The 18,726-nt window shown below is 39.2% G+C and overlaps 1 protein-coding gene across 1 annotated transcript in view; it reads left to right on the top strand.

Annotated features, from left to right (window-relative positions):
• The first annotated feature begins 529 nt into the window (after positions 1-529).
• Positions 530-18,726, top strand: part of LOC102234173 (neurogenic locus notch homolog protein 1-like) — a 54,695-nt gene continuing 36,498 nt past the window's right edge. The window contains exons 1-2 of the mRNA XM_005800995.2: positions 530-946; positions 1,610-1,691. Of these exons, the coding sequence (XP_005801052.1) occupies positions 886-946; positions 1,610-1,691 (143 nt within the window). The 5' untranslated portion in view covers positions 530-885. The remainder of the gene's footprint in view (positions 947-1,609; positions 1,692-18,726) is intronic.

Here is an 18,726-nt window from a genome sequence, read left to right as displayed (position 1 = left end):
TTCCACTAAAACCGTTCATTCATCATCGGTGGCCATGCTAACTAGACTTAGCATTTCTAGCTGGCTATGCAAGAGTGATTGACAGCACTAAGACCCTCCTCCTATCTCTGGTTGTTTCTGGCTGAGTGACTTATTAATGCAGTTCCTACTAGGAAAAAAATATTATTCTAATAATTTTAACAAATGTGTCAAAAAAAGTATATATTTTAATAAAAGTGACATATTGTAGCCACATTTAAATGATAAAAGAAAGATTTGCAAAATTTAACAGTACCCTAAATTAAAAAAATATCAGATAGCCTACATTATTTTAAAAGACTACAAAAGTAATTTAGTAAACTTTGACTTCATCTGATATAAAATGGTCAAGAACATAAATGTAGAGCCTAACTTGACATTTATATTTTTACTGTTTTTATGTAGCATCTAGCCTGAGCTAGCATCTCAGCAGCTAGCATCTTGAGGAAAACCTGTGGCGCTGATGTTCCACAAGTGTCAGCTAATTAACCGTTTACTACGTGGGAAAACCGCTGGGGGACACAAAAAAACAAACTCCCTGCTATCTCTTCATCAAGCTGCACAGCTTGTGCCTGTCTGGGGAACAACTATGTGATTGTTAGCGTATCGGTGTGGAAGAAAAACGCCCCTTCAGAGCGAAGAGCAGCGGATGGAGACTTTCGTCCCTCAAATCATTTCCAACTCGGGACTTGAAGTGACGACGTCTCATGCCGGGTGTCCGCTTCACTTTCCCCCCCCAACTCTCTGTGGATATACTCTTGGGTGAACGTAAAGGGTTTGTTTTTTTCCCTGTCAAGGAGGAAGACATAATATTGGATCTATGAAAAAACCCACGTGGATTTTTATAATCTTTTTAAACCAGAAGGAATGCATATTTTTTTGTTAGTGAAACTAACTTTCCTGCTGTCGCTGATAGGAGTAACACGAGGTGAGTGACGGGAAGCTTTCGGTTCGTTAATGCCTCAAAATATATTTGAGAAAGTGTAGTTTTGTTGTAACTTCGGTACAATCTCAACCTGTTTTTTTAAACTTTCGTGTCAACCTGGGAATCTTTCTCCAACTTCCTGAACACACGCCGCAGATTTGTTAGACTGAGCTGTCAACATAGATTCTTTTAAATTCACTTTTGTGGCATGTTGCACTTGTTGTCTTATTAATATTAAAAGCACGTCTTTTCCTAAACTCACCTCTCCTGGGAAAGTTTTCGCGCTCCTTTTTTGCTCAGGCAGCTGTTCCAGACTTATCCAGCAAAAACCAAAAACTTTTTTTTTCCTCACTAGTGTGTGAATGTAAGCTTCTGCGGTTTGGTTAGTGTTTTGTTGCGATTGCACTGTTGTGTTACTCATATTTTTCAACTTCTGTCAAGCTGCGTTTTAGAGCATGCTGATGTCAAACTACACTCTAAGGTAGCAGGAGATGTCGCAGGTAGACATCACATTTAAGAAGCATTACCGGGGCAATTTCAAATATTTGTGTGAGAAGCAAATCTTCCATTGCTTTTTCTGCTACCTTAGCTCAAAACTCTGCTTTGTTAAAAATAAACTCAGGGTGTTTTGCAGAGTACACATGTGTTAAAATGTTGCTTTTGCAGGTCTGAGATGCTCCATGCCCACAGAGTCTTGTTTGAACCAGGGGAGGTGTGAAGCTACTCCAGATGGCAATGGAGAGTGCAAGTAAGTTTAATGTCCACGTCTGTCTTGTGATTGTGCAAGTTATGACGAATGCCTGCACAGAAGAGCTGGAATGTGGGATTGTGGCGACTGAAATGACTCAGAGGTTTTGGGGTTTGCATGTGAAGGAGATGAAGCGGTGTGCGCTCACACTGCTGGAGCTATTTCTGGGTGGCAAATGGTCAGAGGATGTGGAGTGAAATGAGTGGTGGACTCTGATGAGGGCAGGGGGTCACCGTGAGATACTGTGTTTGGGTATGTGTTACTGCCGCCACATTCTGTCGTCTCTCCAGCCAAACTCCTCTCCGGCCCTAAATCTTGTTTTTCTTTTCTTTCACGGAGCGACAGCTGGGTTTGCCAGAAGCTCGGCGACCATTGTTCTGCTCTGCGATTAATTCTGTGTGACTAATCTGGGAGAGGCTTCCCAGAGAGACCCTCAAACCCCGTCCCTTTGCCACCCCCCACACACCCTTCTCTTGGGAGTTTGTCCCCTCCTCAAAAGCCCTCAGTGCTCACTCTCTCTGATTGCCCAAGACAGATGGCTTGACGCTTTACAACCCATTAAAAACATGGAGAAAAGGTTTCTAGATTTGTATTTTTTAAAGTTTAAGTGTAAACCCAAACTTTCTTTTGCTTTCTTGTTTAAATGCCCACATTGGTGAGCAGCAGCAGTCAGGTTCACTCCCTACTGAATGATTGTGCCGACCGGGTCAAAGCTTCGGACAGCAACAAGTGGGCAGTCATCTTGGCCCCCCGCCACATCTTAATTTGGCCCAGTCATGTATTCACTCGTCGCTCACACACACACACACACACCACCTTCCCACTGGGCCACAAAGCCATCATTGTGCCCCTGCACTGTCCCACTCCTCAGACGTCTCCAATTATACACGGAGATGGACATTGGGTCGGGTTTGAGCGGGCACACAAGGCCAAGCGAGTGATTGTGTATTTCAGTGTTACACTCTTGTTGTGATGGTTGTTATTGTAGCAATGAATTATCAGTAAAAGGATTGTCAAAACTTGGGCAGATTTTCAAAGTTTGGATACTTTGATTATTTTAGCTGCTGATAATTTGTCCCTTTACATTTTCTCAAAGATTATTAACTAACAAGCTTAAGATCTGCTTTCATATTAATCAGCCATTCAGTGATGCCTTCTGAAGGCGGGAACTGAGCTGAAGCAGTCCAGACCAGAAATAATATCTTGCAGATTCCAGTAGTACAATGGATGACCCAAATCAAAGCAGTTCAGGGCAGAGCTTCTTTCTGTCCAGGGAGATGAGAGGTATCGGGCCAACTCGATGTAGGGCGAGGAAGGATGCTGTTGAGGGATCACATACCTCCTTTGGCACTGTGTTGATTGCAGACTGATGTGAACTGGTGATGATGGGATTGATTTGGTGCTTGAAAACCAAAGCTTCAAGTTTTGTAGGTTGTTTCATATTTCATACATTCGTACAAAACTGAAAAAGTTGTAACCCACCTTTAATATCTTTATTTTGTTAAGAATGTTAAGTTATTTAATCACTAATATCTCTTGTTTTTAAAATTTTTATGTTGATTTTGTCATATTTTTCACCATTTTATGTCCACTACCTGCACCTGAATGTGAAAACACATTTTTATCTTCCTTATCTTTGAATCTGTGATTGTTTTAACCGCTCTTGGTGATACAAACAATGAGCACCAAGTGAATGGCTCCTGGATTGGCTGCTTTGCAAGTGCTAGCCTATAGCATGTTATGTAGCTTTTCACCTATGTATTTCAGTTTTCCCAGCCACATATTCTTACAATATTTTAAATACGCTCCACATAAACATAGTCAAATTGCCCACAAATAATTGCGTTGCATTAAAAAAGAGAAATATGCAAATACTGAACCAGTGGGGCTCTACTGTATTACAGTAGATAACTCTATTGGCATTTTTAATTTGTGTAAGCTAATAGTTGATCTAAGGCTAAGCCAACCATTAGATCAACTTCATTTTATGTTTTAGACAAGAACAATGCTGGTAGCGCACTGCCTTCTGCCTATGATACGACAATATGGCTGAAAAAGGTGTCACTGCGCAAACGTTTCATACAAGTGGATGTTTCGATAATTATTGATTAGTTTTTTGTTTTAAATATTTGAAATACTGCCAAAATGATGACATTAATTTACCAGTTTTATCTGCTATTTCCTCTCGAGCTCGTGTGCTTATTTTCTCCCTTCACTCTACGAGGTTCTGTATTTTTAAGCAGTTATGAGGCACGATGGTGAAACCTGAAACTGCTCTGTAACCACTCAACAGACTGTTGCTAGGTAACCACAAGTTACTCAACAAGTTGTTGCTAGGTAACCAAAGAGTGAGTGAGTTAGTTGATACCACCAGCCTTGCTTAGCTGGCCGTGAGAGTCTGAGATTTATTTATTCTTTTCAAAATGACAAGAGTGATGAACTGCAGGAAGTTGCTAGATGCTTATGACTTTTTAAAAAAAAACCTCACCTGGAAGAAGTTAAAGAAGAAGTTAAACCTCCCCTGTAAGTTGATCATCTGCTGTTTTGCCAACTTTTTAGCCAGTAGCTCTTCAGGGATCATTTTCATGGTACTAAATGCTATTTTTTATTTTTTTTGCAAAACTGTTACATTTGGAACTGTTTAGATTTAGCTAAAAAAAAAAAGAGACAATCAGACTGTGTCCTTGTAACAAGATGTTAGTGGCAAAAGTACGTAACTCTCCGATTTAAAACTGGTTCTCTCTTAAATTGCCTTTTGTGTTGTGACAGTACCCTGGTGTATCCCTAGGGGAATCTAGCAGACTTTCTACTGCTGGATAATTCATAAGTTAAAGTGAAAATGTGAAAAATTTGGTGTGTGAAAAAGCTTCCAGTCTACAGGAAAACATTATAAAACCTTACTAAAAAACGGGCCAACGTTAGGACTTCTGCAAACTATTTTATGTAAATGTGACCTAAGCAGACACTGGAGTTCTCAGTTGTGTAAGACTCACCTCAGTTGACCTGATTGTTGAAAGCATCTGTTTGCGCCTTTCGTTTAAGTTGTCATGCATGGAAAGTATTGGAAAGTTTTCCGGAGGAAGTCACTAATTTGACACAAGATTAAGATTTCAACAAAAAAGAAATAATTTATTAAATTTTAGATAAATGAACCCTTAACTAACATAGTTCAAACTCCTGTTGCTGCAGGAGTGTCTAGCAGTCGTAGTTGTTCCTCTTTTTGGGGGGGATTTATAAGGTGGGATTTGAGGTGTCAAGAAGAGCAGGAGCCATTAAGGGTTTAAAAACCTGAGGGCTTAAATTTTACTGCTAAAACCTGTTGACTTTTTAGGGGTTTGAGCAAGTGATGCCTCCGATAACAATCTGAGCCATTAATTCCTCACTGGTATGTGTCCCTGCTACAGTATTCATTTACCTCAATGAAAGTGAGCCCTTGTCCCTCCAGTTCTGAGCATTCTTCAATGGCACCTCTGTTTGCCCCAGTCAGATGAGTCTATCTTAACTCCCCCTCACGTCCTGCGGTTCCCCCTCTGCGCTCCTATTCAGAGTCAGGAAGCAGCCTCGAAGTGGCCTGAGGGAAGAAAAGGTGGCGTATCTGATCATATCATCACACAAGCAGAAGCACATAGTGCAAGGCTTTTTATGGTCGCCGTCGCCAGTGTTAGGTTCCCTTTGGCTGTTGAGAGGAGTTTTCTGGCCGAAAGAAGCGACTTGGTGGTAGGGATCCTCTGTGCAGTGGATATTTGAGCCTTTGTGTTTGGCATATATGCCAAGACAAATCATATAAACTCTGATTGGAGTTACTGACAGTCGGCGTAAGGGTGTGTGTGTGTGTGTGTGTGTGTGTGTGTGTGTGTGGGTGTGTGTGTGTGTGTGCGTGTGTGTGTGTGTGTGTGTTTGAGAAACAAAGGTACTCCGAGCCGCACTTCCTCTTTTCTATTATTTTCCTCATCCCAGACCACCTGCTTGTGGGTTGAAGTGTAACAACCATGTGGGCCATCCACTCATTCAGACAGCAGTGTGCTCCTTAATACCCATGATTACTTGTGGTTTTTGCCCATTGGGCTCCACACAAAACGGGTTGATGATGTCTGCCAGGTGTTTTTTAGCTTTTAGTCACTCTCACTACCGGACGCAAGTCATTCTCTGAATATTTAGGAGAAAGGGATGAGATGGGCTTTTATGGAAATCAATTGTAAATTAAACAATTATTTTAATTTTACAGGATGGGATCAATCATCCAGGGTTTTACAATCTCCTCCATTATTATAAATGAGATTAACTATCCAAACGACAAGCACATTGCTTAAGGGTGCATTCACACCCACCCATTTAGTCCATTTTAACTGAACTCTAGTTTGTTTGTCTATAAAGTTTGCTTTGTTTGGGGAGGTGTGAATGCGTTATCAAACTCTGAAGCAGACCAAAAAAGCGAACTCTGGTCCACCTAAATACACAGGTCTCTGTTTTGTTGAAGTGAACTCTGGCGAATTCGAGTTAATATATGAATGCTAAGTGGACCAGAAACCACTCCAAAAGCAGGAATCGGGCTTTAGTACAGGGCATTCTGAGTAAATGCAACCAAAACAAATGCTTGTGTCTAGCGTAAAGGGAGAAATGACTCGTGGTCTTTTACCACAGACAAATCCTACAACCACTAAAATCTGATGCCACTCCACTTTTGTTTACATTTCTTGAAGAAGGAAGTCATATTCAGTGTCTTCTTTACAGGTTTTTGTGTAATTTCTTTCAGTAGTTCTTGCTGCAGCGCCCCCACAGGCGAGTGGGGAGACAAGTTTTTCAATTAATTTGGATCGTTTGACACAGTGCAGTGTGAACGTTAACCGCACCGGCTGAAAATGTAACAAATGTTTGGATTTTGCTCCAGAATCGAACAGAGTCCACTGTGACTGTGAGAATATTTTTAAAATTAGGCGGTTTGCTTAATTTAACTGTTACACTTCAGTCAGAAAACATATTAGAAAACTTGAGAAACTACAGGCAGAGGTACACCGATTGCAGTTTTCTAGCCAATCTGAAATTACTGATCTTTAAGTAGCCTTTCTTGACGATGCTGATTTTGGACAATGCTGATTGTTTTGTCTGAAATGTTGCTAAATATAGCAAAGTTGCAGAGCTGGCAGCAATAGGGTGATTATTGTTGATTATGAACGTGCAGACACGACCTTTTGGGTCTGTCAGTTAAAACTCTCTCACGGCAGAGCAAATAAAGACAGCGGCTGATTTTCAGACCTTTGCCGAGGCAGATGAGCTGAGTGGATAAGATTGGCTTCTCAAGTGTTGGTCAATCACAGATCTCTGAAAAATAAGGAATTCGAGGTCAATTCATCAGTGCATCCCTAATTACAACACTTAATGTTATTTAGGATTAGAGTTTGTACTCACACCAAGAATAGCACTACAAAACATGATCTCTAATCTGCAACTGCTGAAAATGACAGATTGTAACGAATGAGTAAAGTTTCCTCACTGTTAAAGTAACAAAAACAGATGTGGATAACTGGTAAACTGGCATAGAGATATGTAAATATCTGCCATTAAATTAACGGATGTATATTAGGGCTGAAACAATTAATTGGATTAATCAGTTACTGACAAAATCGCCAACTAATTTAGTAATTGAATAATCTTTAACTGGAGTATACAGACCCCAAAAAAGCCATTTGTTGAAAGAGCAACATACTCAGAACAGTAATTAAGCCACAAAACATACATTTTGTTGATCTGTTGATTAATTATTTGAAAAATTAATCAACAGATCATCTCTACACAGTATTGATGTTGAGTCTGAAAGGTCTGAGCTTTTCACATGTTGATATTAGGAGTATGTTTTAGCTGCAGATGTATTTGCTACAAATCGTCAAGCATGCACTAAAGAAATGCTATGTGTTGCATTATAGGTAATAAAACCCTTATTTTCTTATTTAAAAAAGGAATTTAATTATTTATTTGCCATTTTTATGTATTTTTAACAAATAACATTAAACAACAATAAGTTGTTAAATGAAAACTCTGCAGAACTTTCCAATTTTTTTATTCGATTACTCGATTAATCATCAGAATAATCAATAGGAAACTTGATTACTATGGTAATCCTTAGCTGCAACTTTAATATATATCCACTGGGAAAAAAATTGAGTCATTTAGCATAGACAAGAAGTAAAGATGGAATTTTTCTCCTCAACACATACATTAACATCCCGAGGGTTCAGTGTCACCTTTAGACTTCCGGAAGGCCTATAAGTGGTTCCCAGCCTCGTAAAACTGTGTGGCAGAAGTCATTAGGGCGACTGTGACTCTCAAAAAACACTTACTCACACACACACACAAGCTAAGTGTTTGGTCCCTGGGGGGAGCTGCTTCTTTCCCATGGGCTGCATCCCGTGTTGCGCTGAGATTCACAGGGTCACTAATGAAGGCTGCCAGATGTGGGCCGGCCAGGTCAGCTCTCCTGTACGATTACAGAGGAAGGAAAAAAGTGATGAACATAAGAAGAGGGCAAGAGCTGGAGAGTCCTGTAATTTCTGCGGCCAGTTGGGATTCAGCGGTAAATTCAGTTCCCCTAAAAACAGTCAAGGATTTTCCAACAGAACTAGTTCTGCTCAGCAAGCTATTTTTATCCCAATAGAGTCAATTTGTGCGATTGCAGCTAAATCTAACTTTCTTCTCTTGTGGTGGTAAAGTTGACACTCTGGTTGGCCATGATACACACTGCTGGGAAAGCACAAGAGAGGGCAGGAAAAGGGGAGAAAAACAGGGAGGAGAGGCCCCTCTCCCCTTGGGCGAAGCTTTTAAAACAGATCAGACAAGACTAAAGAGGACTTAGCCGAGGCACAGAAGCAAACGGCCAGGAAATGAGAAGTAGTGGGGTGGTGGTGGGGGACAGACAGGATGAAGGGAAGGGAAGTCAGAGGTACAAACATGGTCCACTAACCCAGTTTGACTCCCAGATGAAGACACCTGAGACATCAAAGAAAAAAACGCCGGGTTATTAAATCACAGCCAATGTGAGACATAAAAACCAGACTATTGACATGAGGCTGTACGGCCTAAGTACGTTTTCCAAACAGATGACAGTAACTACCATCCCTACTGCTGCTAAAAAACCTGTTGTTTATTATAACTGTAATGATGTCAAAAACCTTAATTATTATTTCTTGATTTTTATAGTTAGACTTAAGCGAAAATGTAAAAAAAAATAAGCCCCACTAAAGTTAGCAGTGGCTTTTAATTGCGCAGAACATCATTTTCTAGATACTCTGCTAACATTTGTGCTATGCAAAACTAGTAAGATAAGATTAGTAAGTTAGTCAGGTTATCTGCCACTTGCTGCTTGCTAGCTGTGGTTTAAAGCAATGCTAATTATTGGCAGCTTTTGTGGCCAATCCAGTGTCTGTGTTTTTTTGCAAAAAACATTGCCCTCTAATATATTCACGGTTCAGGATACAAGGATTTACTTATTCGCTAATTTTTCTGTGGAACGTAACTAAATTATAAGCTGAAAATTTGCCTACCTTAAAATATTCAAATGGAAATGCAGCTTGGAAAACTGGAAACCTTGGTGCAATGCTATTCGATATGCTACTAGCTGGCATTTGCAAAACAGCCAATCCAGGAGCGCCATTCATTTTCCTTGGCATTGATTGACTGAACTCCCAAGAGCAGAGATGAGGAATACCGTGGATGCTAGTTTCTACTTCTGTTAGTATACACTATGTGGACTGATGCATATTAAGGTGTATTTGATGTTTGAACAATGAAAATAGGGGGTTTTAGGCATTTTTTAGAATGTCCTTCAAGGATTTGTAGCTATTCCTGGGTAGTTGAAGTATTACACCAACCCTGTTTACTTCACTTTAATCAAACTCTTGTTTGTTTGCCAAGAAAGTCTAGTTTGTTTGGGAACGTGTGAATGCTCAATCAAACTCTTCTGCGGAACAAGAAAGGAAATTTGAAAGGAAACTCTGGTCTGTCTGCAAACCTTGGTCTTGGTTTGGTTGAAATGGACCAAATGAATTCATATGTGAACACCAAGTGAACTATAGACTGCACCAAAAGCAGGAAGCAAACTATAATGCAGGGTATTTTGGCTAAATACAACCAAAACAAACACAAGAGTTTAACTCTAGATTAAGAAATAGCTTGTGGTCTTTTACCAAAGACCAAAGAGAAATCCTACAACCACTGAATTCTCATGCCACTCCATTTCTGTTTAGATTTTGTGATGAAGGAAGTTGCGCTCTGTGTCTTCGTTAGATTGTTTTGTGACATTTCCTTCAGTAGTTCTTGGTTCAGCGCCACCACAGGCAAGAAGGGGAACAGGTTTTTCAATTAGTTTGGATTGTTTGACACAGTGCAGTGAAAAAATGAATCTCTCCTGCTGAAAATGTTACGAATGTTACAATTTTGGTTCCCAGTTGAACCGAGTTCGGACTATGAGTTGTGAAAACAGCCTGACATTTTAGTGAAAGCCCTTTAAATCTTGGGACCACCATGATTGCAGAAATGAGCATTTTGAAAGCGTTCCTTTGTGAAACCTGTTTTGGCAACCTGTTAAGATGTAATTACACCAATGAGAAAACTGGAGAATTACAGAAAACAGACCAGGTATATGTGTGAGAAAACCCAAAGACAAACAATAAAGTAATTGTATCTTGTTGGGTTGAACGTTTAAGAAATGTTCCAGTAAAACAGCGGCTTCCCTGGTTGATGTCTGGCCAGACCCATTCTTTGGCACATTTCCTGCCCAAATCTTTTCCTTTAGTTGGGCAAATTATTCTGTACATTCAGTAATTTAATATTGTAATAATCCAAATTAAAATCTAAATTACAAGACAGATTAAATAAGTTTGTTTTAACTTGAAATGTTTTCGCTTTAACTTGTCAGTGTTGTCTGAGTATTAGTCACATTTCAACAGTTATTAATAAAATTAGGGAATATTTACTGTACATGTAACCAGACGCAGACTTTGTGTCCCACAGAGCTTTACATGTCACAATAATTGAATAAATAGACAACCTAATTCACTAAGCTTCTTAAAAAGCATCCAAAGCGATCTCCATGCAGCTGCCTGAATCTGTGTACTCACTCTGGGCTTTTATTTGTGTACAGTGCACATATGTAGCCCACATATTACATCTCTCCATCTGCGTGTGACCTCAGAAAGATGGCAGATGGCAGATTGGCCCGGCAGTCAGGAAAACCCCTTTAAGAGTGACGCCAGGCCCGGGGTCAGATGTCACCACAACATCTGCTGCAGGCTCGAGCCGCCGCCCCGGCGCTCTCGTGTGTCCCGTCCGTGGCGGCGACAGACCTGTTGCCACGGGCTACCGCGGGAGCATGTGAAGAAGAGAAGTGAGCGCAGAGGAGAACAATGACGGCAGCCGGGTTCAGGGATGACAGAGGAGATAGTAACAGTATCGTCCTTACCGCGGAGATAGCTCCACTGCTGTCCTGCAGTTACATTATACCTCCCAAACACCTGATATTTGCTCAGCTTCTGATTTGTGCCTGTCTTTTCATGTCTTCTTTATTTACCTTTACCTGCCGTTGTTGAGATTATCTGGCTCTGCAGGCCACCAGATTTCTCTTGTTGAAGCAGCTGCTTTGCTCTGTTTGCTTTGAACACAGAAAGGACTCAATAAAGAAGTCTCTGAATATCTTGTATCTTGTTCACCTTTAAGACCTTCTGGAAGCAGTTGATTTTATGTCTTTGAAAGACGTTTCGAGACAAGTGTGTTTTTTTGTGGTTTTTTTACAGGTTTTTGCCAGGTTAAAGAGCAAACTGTTAGCATTCTTTGCGCAGCGTGTGCTGCAGTTGACCGACTGTTGGCGCCTCAGCTGGAGCTTGTTTGCATAGAGCTTCCATCAACCTGAGGGTGCGGTGTCTTTCTGTTTGTCTTCTCGGCCTTGTGCAAGACTTTCTCCTGTTTTGCAGTACAATTACTACATTACAGTACTTAAGTAAATTTTTTCATGCATCTGTACTTTGTTTAAGTCAATTTATTTGTGGGTACTTTCAACTTTTACTCCACTACATTTTACATTTCTATAATGTGTTACGCCCCAAGTTAGTTTAGGCCTGTCACAATAACAAATATAGCTGGATGATAAATTCTCCTTAAAGTTATTGCGATAAACAATAATATTGTTGTCATGAGACCATTTTCAAGGAGTATAATGGTAATGACATAATAATGAAGGGGTTACTTACAGCCTCTCAAAATCAATAAACTTTAACTTCTAATGAACATTTAACACTAGGAATGAATGACATTTTAAAGATCCAAAATATATAAACACATGGAACAGTAAATAAAGTGAGGTCTCTTGAAACAAAACGTCCAGGTTAATAGTTACCAGACTGAAGAATTTTGTCATCCAGTCCTTAGTGGAAAGTGGAAAGAAAAAACAAACAATAACCCAAATGAAAATTAAGTGTCTGGTTTTACTTTATTATACGATTAATTTATTGATTTATTGTGACAGGCTTAGTCACATTGCTTGTTTTTTTTATTTGTTTATGAGTTTGAAAGCAAACTCTGGTCCAAGTTTGTAATGTTGTCAGGAAATTTAAATATTGTTGACTATTGACCCTTTATTAGGCTAAACATACAGTATTTTTTAACTGAAGGACATCATCAGTTCCTATTCCTTTCTTATGTGTCTGGTGCTATTTTACTTGGACCTGTTTACTAACACATTGGTTTTGTTTTATGTTAAATAATAACCTTCAAAAGTATAATCACTTCTCTTTCTTATTTAGTTTAACTCTGCAGACGATCCCTGAAATTCTGATGCACAGTGTAAACTGTCACAAAGAGTTAACACAATAAAAACATGTATTAACTACAGGTTTGTTCATTAAAATAGCCCAACACTACTGACGTATTAAAGAAAAATATACATATGAAGGCACACGTAATCCACTGCAAAAACACAAAATCTTACCAAGTAATTTTGGTCTACTTTCTAGTGCAAATATCTTAGTACACTTGAAATAAGACAAAACTAACTTACAAGTAACTTTAATTTCTTAATATTGATTAAGAAGTCCTTGTTCTTTTGTCAGATTATTTCGCTTATAACAATAAATCTTATTAAATAATCTTATCTTATTACCCATATTATAAGTGAAATAATCTGCCAGTGAAGTAGTACTTTTTTATCAATATTAAGGAGTTATTCACTTAAAACAAGCTCCTATTACTTTCTGAAAAGTTACTTACTCTTAATTCAAGTGTACTAAGATATTTGCACTAAAAATAGACCAAAATATTTGCTACATTTTTATGTTTTTGCAATTATTGTGCTTTAACATCAACCTGCCAGTTAGACCAGAGATGGAAATTAGCCATCTAGCTTATTTCCATTTCACACTAGAAACTAAACCAAAAATACTTCAGATTTTCTGTTTTTGTCGTGTGGTACTGCGTTAGGGGATACGTTAAGCAAGTACTTTTACTTTCAATACTTTAATTATTTTTAAAAGCACATATTTGTTTACTTTCTGTTTACTTGTACTTTGAATTAAAGTGTTTGAGTACTTCACTGCTGTTTTGTAAAGTTTCAAAGCCTCTAAAATGTTTTTTTTTTCAGGAAACACGATTTGCAGCTGCTCACGAGCTTCTATTGAGGTTAAAAATCAGGCCAGGAGACTCTTTAGAGTAAAAATTCCTTCTCAACCAGCTTCCCCTTTCTCCTTTTGAGAGCCCTACCGAGCCCGTTCCAGTTGCCTTTCTTCCAGACTCTTTTGTTTCTCCCGCTGTTTGTGTGTGTTTTGGATTTTCAGCTTTGGTTTCGCTTGCTCTTGGCCCCAGACACTTAAAGAAAAGTGCAGGATCTATTCGGAGTCACTTGGACGAAAGTCTGAGGAGGGCATTTAGCATCAGTTATAAATCTGAATGTGATGTCTCACCAGTGAAAAGAGGCGGTTAGACAGGAGTGGAGCGAACTGGTTTTGGCGGGAAGGAAGGTGCACTGAGATGAAGGATTGGATGCCAGCAACTGTTCGGACTTTAAGAGAGGAAGTGAAACCAGCAGCGCGGGCCAGTTCAGGAACAGAGGACGTTTCATAGAAAGATTTTTCTGAGACACTGGGAGGAGAAAGAAGAGGGAAATGAGAGGAAAGAGGAGGTGTAACAGCTGAATACGCCGGGCCTGGAGCGAGCGTTGAATGGGGAATTGGGGGGTTGGCAATGGACCCACTTATGCTCCCACTTTTCTTGTTCCTCGTTTCGCTTAGAAGAACATACGCAAGAGGGCGGCCATTCAAATATCCACTCTACAGTGAAGGTCCCAGCTTGGATTCATTCCTTATTTGATATAAGAAGTGTAATAAAATTATTTTTTTGATATTATTAGGATGTGCACATAGAGGACAGTAGGATGCAGGAAGGAGGCAGATATGGGAGGCGAAGGGGGCGGAGTGGCGTGCGGGGGGGGCTGGCCGGGGCAGCAGCTGCTGTCTCCTCATTAACATGCGCACCTGCTCCCTGCGGCCTTTTTCCAGCAAGCTCGTGTGGCGCCTCACGACTCAAGCACTCGCCACCGCTGGGGTTTAACCGGACCGACCTCCCTCCCACCCCACAAGCAGAGAAGCCCCCCGCCTCAGATATGTAGCACACATGCCTCTACTGTTCTTCATGACACTCGATATGTGGAAGAATTTGACATGTTGCTGATTGTATTAGAGCAAGGGTGTCCAAACTGCAGCCTGTGGGCCATTTGTGGACCTTTTACTGACTTTTTTTGCGGCCCCCAAATTGCAATTCAAGATAAAAATTGGGGTTGATACAGATGGAGACATTTTAATTGTAATTAAGGTAAAATTATTCCCGACTAGCGGTGGGGGTTTATCGTATTGTTTATCATTTATCGTGAAAAATTCTTATCATGACGACAATAATTTTGATTTATTGCTATCTTGATAAATTTGCATTACTGTTAAACAATTATTGGATATGTTGTTTTTACTATTTTATCCACTAACTGAATTTGAAAATATGATAAAAAAAAATTTATTTGTGCATTTTTTGCTATAAATCAAACTTCTTTAGGTGCCGTCCTGAAGAACGTTTTTCAACGACAGCATTTGTGCTGGTGGCACTAAGAAAGCTAAAAATCCTAATAAAGATGTTTTTCACCATAATTTTTTTTATCACAATAGGACCACAAAATATAATGATAAAATTATTGATCTTTGGGAATTTGTTCTTGCGTTTCCATGCCATTACCATTACCTTACTTGAAAATGGTCTCAAAAGAACCATAATATCGTTTATCGCACATGGGTCAAACTCGAGGCCCGAGGGCCAAATCTGGCCCGCTTTAACTTTTTATGTGGCCCTCTAAGACTCCAAATTACACCAATAAGTCCCTCCAGTTTTTCACAAATATGCAATTCTTTTGTTGTTCACACAAAATCACACAAAATCAACAGATCCCCACGTTTCCTGTTTTTTTTTTACTGCTAATTTGTCTTAAAATTGGCCAAAAAAGTGACTGCTGCCTCAGCCTTACTTGATTAGCTTGATGTCAAGCTAATAATTAATGAAGTCACATTTAACATCATACATTAGTGCAAATATTTTAACAATTCCTTAGAAATATTTCTAAATTCCCCAAAAATCTGTGATTTTGATTTAAACAAAACACAAAAACAATCATGAAATCCTGGATGGACTGACCAAAGATGTTCATTATTATTTAATTTTAAGAAACACTTACTGAATGCTGAAACAAACAGCTATTTATTGGTATTTTAACAGTTTAGTGGATTTTATCAGTACATTATGGGACAGCCGGCCCTTTCAGAACATTCAGATTCAGAAAAATGAGTTTGACCTCCCTGGTTTATCGCAATAACTTCTGGTGTAATTTATCCTCCGGCAAAATTTATCACAGTTACAGGACTTTGTGTACAGTATGTTTTTGGTTTGTTGTTCTCAGATGCCTTTCGCCTCCATAGCTGTTTTCTTTGATTACATTTGACTCAGATTTGGCTTCCCCTTTGATCTTCTTGTTGACACCAATAACACGACAGTCAGACAAGGTCCCACGTTTCGATCTCTGCTTGATGACTTGCCACCGCTGGCTGCTACTGTTTATGTTGCATTGAGCCTAGCATGTGATGTTTTCTTTTCCTTGTCACAGTCCGAAGGCTGTGTAATCCCCTGAGAGGGGGACCCTGTGTAAACACACAACTGTCCCCACAGAGGGGCCGCAGCTCGGCCCCCACACACACAAAGGTGCTGGACGCCCTGGGAATGTTTGGGGACGCGTCCTGCCAGCCCCTCAGGGCTAACAGCCTCGCCGGGTTTAGTCAGGTATTTCAGAGCGACTTTGGGTTTTGATGTCGTGGGAAGGCCGCTGGACAGGATGTTTCTTTCATGATATTGTGTCTGCGAGAGGCTGAACTCACTACACTGTTCAAAAAAAATTGGTGTTTCAGAAATAGATAAAAAAGTCAATAGACATTTGTATTTATTAATAAACATGAACATGTGCCTAACTTCTATCTCCAATCTCATTTGTTGGCTCATTTTAAAGTTTAATAACTGCAAAAACATAAAATCTTAGTAAGTATTTTGGTTTAGTTTCTAGTGCAAATATCTTAGTACACTTGGATTAAGATGAAACTAACTTAGAGTAACTTTTCAGCAAGATGTAGGAGCTTGTTTTAAGTCAGTCATTCCGTAATATTGATGAAAAATGACTAGTTCCACATGCAGATTATTTCACCTGCAGCAAAACATTTCTTCCATATTTTAAGTAAATTAATTTGCCAGTGGAACTAATAATTTTTCTTTGATATTAAAGAATGATTGACTTAAAACAAACTCCTGTTGAAGTTACTTGTAAGTTAGTTTTGTCTTAATTCAAGTGAACTAAGATATTTCCACTAGAAAATAGAACATAAATACTTTTTGTGTTTTTGCAGTGTGATATTGCATTACAAAATACATTCAGCATGTACTGTTACTTTCATCACTTTAAGTATTTTTAAAAGCAAGTATTTGTTTACTTTGTCTATTCATTTGTACTTTTACTTTAGTGCAATGTTTGAGTACTTCTACACTGCTGTTTTGCAAAGTGTTTCCCATATTCTAAGTTAATTTATCTGCTAATAGGACACTTTTTCATCAATATTAAATAATTATTCACATAAAACAAGCCTCTACATCTGGCTGAAAAGTTACTGATCTCAGTACACCTGAAATAAGATAAAACTAACTTAAAAGTGAGATCTTTGCACTACAAACTAAATCAAAAATACTTGGTAAGGTTTTGTAGTGTACAGGGATAAAAACACAAAATGACACTACAGAATAAGAAATTCATTCTTCCTTCCTGAAGATTGACATTTTTTCATCGCCTGTCTGATGCTGGAGCAAATCCTCTCAGCGGAGGAAGGAATAAGAGCAGCGAGGTGGTGGTATAGCGCTTTGAAGTTACCATAATGTTGGCTCACAGCTCAGACACTGTGGCAAAGCCTTGTCCTCAGGATGAATGAGTGCTGACAAAAGGTCAGAATGAGCACTTTTCATCCCTGGGAGATGCTGGATGGTGCCGAGATGGCTGATTCTTTCCTGTGTCAGCTTTTGAAACAGAAAAATTTGGCAGAAGATCTGAAATACTGCAGTTTTATTGTGTTGTGTTTGTAATGATTGAGACTTGCTGGCAGATCTGCTTTGTTGAAACCAGAAAAACCTGCAAGGTCAAGACTAGAGGATCGTGGCTAGTTGAAAACAGAGCTGATATCGATGGATTTGCATGTAATTATAAGAACTGAACTGAATAACAATAAGATGCATGCAACTGTGCAAAGTTCCTGCACATTATCCCACAGTGTGTGTGCGCCGCTGTTCACTCAGACTTTAGGTGTGTGGCCCTTTTGTTGAGCCGTGTGCATCCTCTGGGGACGAGCCCTCAGCTCCCCTCGTTGTAATTGTGAATGTGTGAATGTGTCTGTGTGATCTGAGGCTCCTCTCTCAGCAGGCATTTGTTCGCTGGGGTCCGCGCAACGTTTATGACTCAGACACAACCTGTGAGAAACATCACAGGAGTTTGTCCCGCTCCCCTCCTCTCCCAGTTTTACAGCCTCGACACATTGTTCGCTGGGAGTGACGGCAGAGAGGCGGATGTGCCTTTTAAAGCAGAGGTTCTCTTGTGCTGCTGGATCTTTTTTGCTCCAGTCACTGATTTATAAGCGCAGTTGCTCACAAAGCGAAGGATATTTGCTTGTTTGAGGCATTAGTCTTGATTGGTTCTATAAAGATAGTGGAGTCTTTTTCTTTTGCTAATGTAATGATGAAATTATTTAAAGAAAAGTTAGACATTTACTGACCTACAGAAGTTGTGATTTGTTTTCACAAATGAGTTGATTTTCTAAATTTCTTCCCCCTCTCATCGGACTGGGGCCGCCGGACAGGATGTTTCCTGTCCATTTGTTATTCAAACTAGAGACGCAAGTCATTGATAAATGACTTCATTAATTGAGTTTAAAAAATGAGTGTTTTCCTATGGGTTGTTAGAACTGCCAGTTCAGCCTACTGTGTAGTGTTGTGTTTGATTGTTTGTTTGTAAAAGTTGAACTGCGATATTAATCTTACAAAAAATAATGTGTGATGACAAGAAATGTAATCTGATCTAATCTTATAAATCAACTAATAGTTGCTTGATAGGCGGGAATTTTCTTAAAAACTTGCATTTTTTCTTGTATGAAGAATTTTTGTCTTAATATGCTGAATTTAAAAAAGTACCTTTTATTTTAGCAATTTGTTGTGGCAGCTGTAATAAATACAAGCTAAATATTGTGGTTTTCTCACACATTGTTCACTAAGACATAAATAAAATCTATAAAAACTGTAACTTAAGTTGCTTAATAGAAAAGAAAGATTAACAGAATAAAATATATAAAACACTTACGGTAATCCTTATTGTCCCAAGAATTATTGCGATAAACGACAATAATGTTGTTTTGAGACCTTTGCCAAGTAATATAAGAGTAAT

Source organism: Xiphophorus maculatus, chromosome 12, assembly GCF_002775205.1.
Source record: "Xiphophorus maculatus strain JP 163 A chromosome 12, X_maculatus-5.0-male, whole genome shotgun sequence".
Classification (NCBI taxonomy): Eukaryota; Metazoa; Chordata; class Actinopteri; order Cyprinodontiformes; family Poeciliidae; genus Xiphophorus; species Xiphophorus maculatus.
This window is presented reverse-complemented; position numbering and strand designations above follow the sequence as displayed.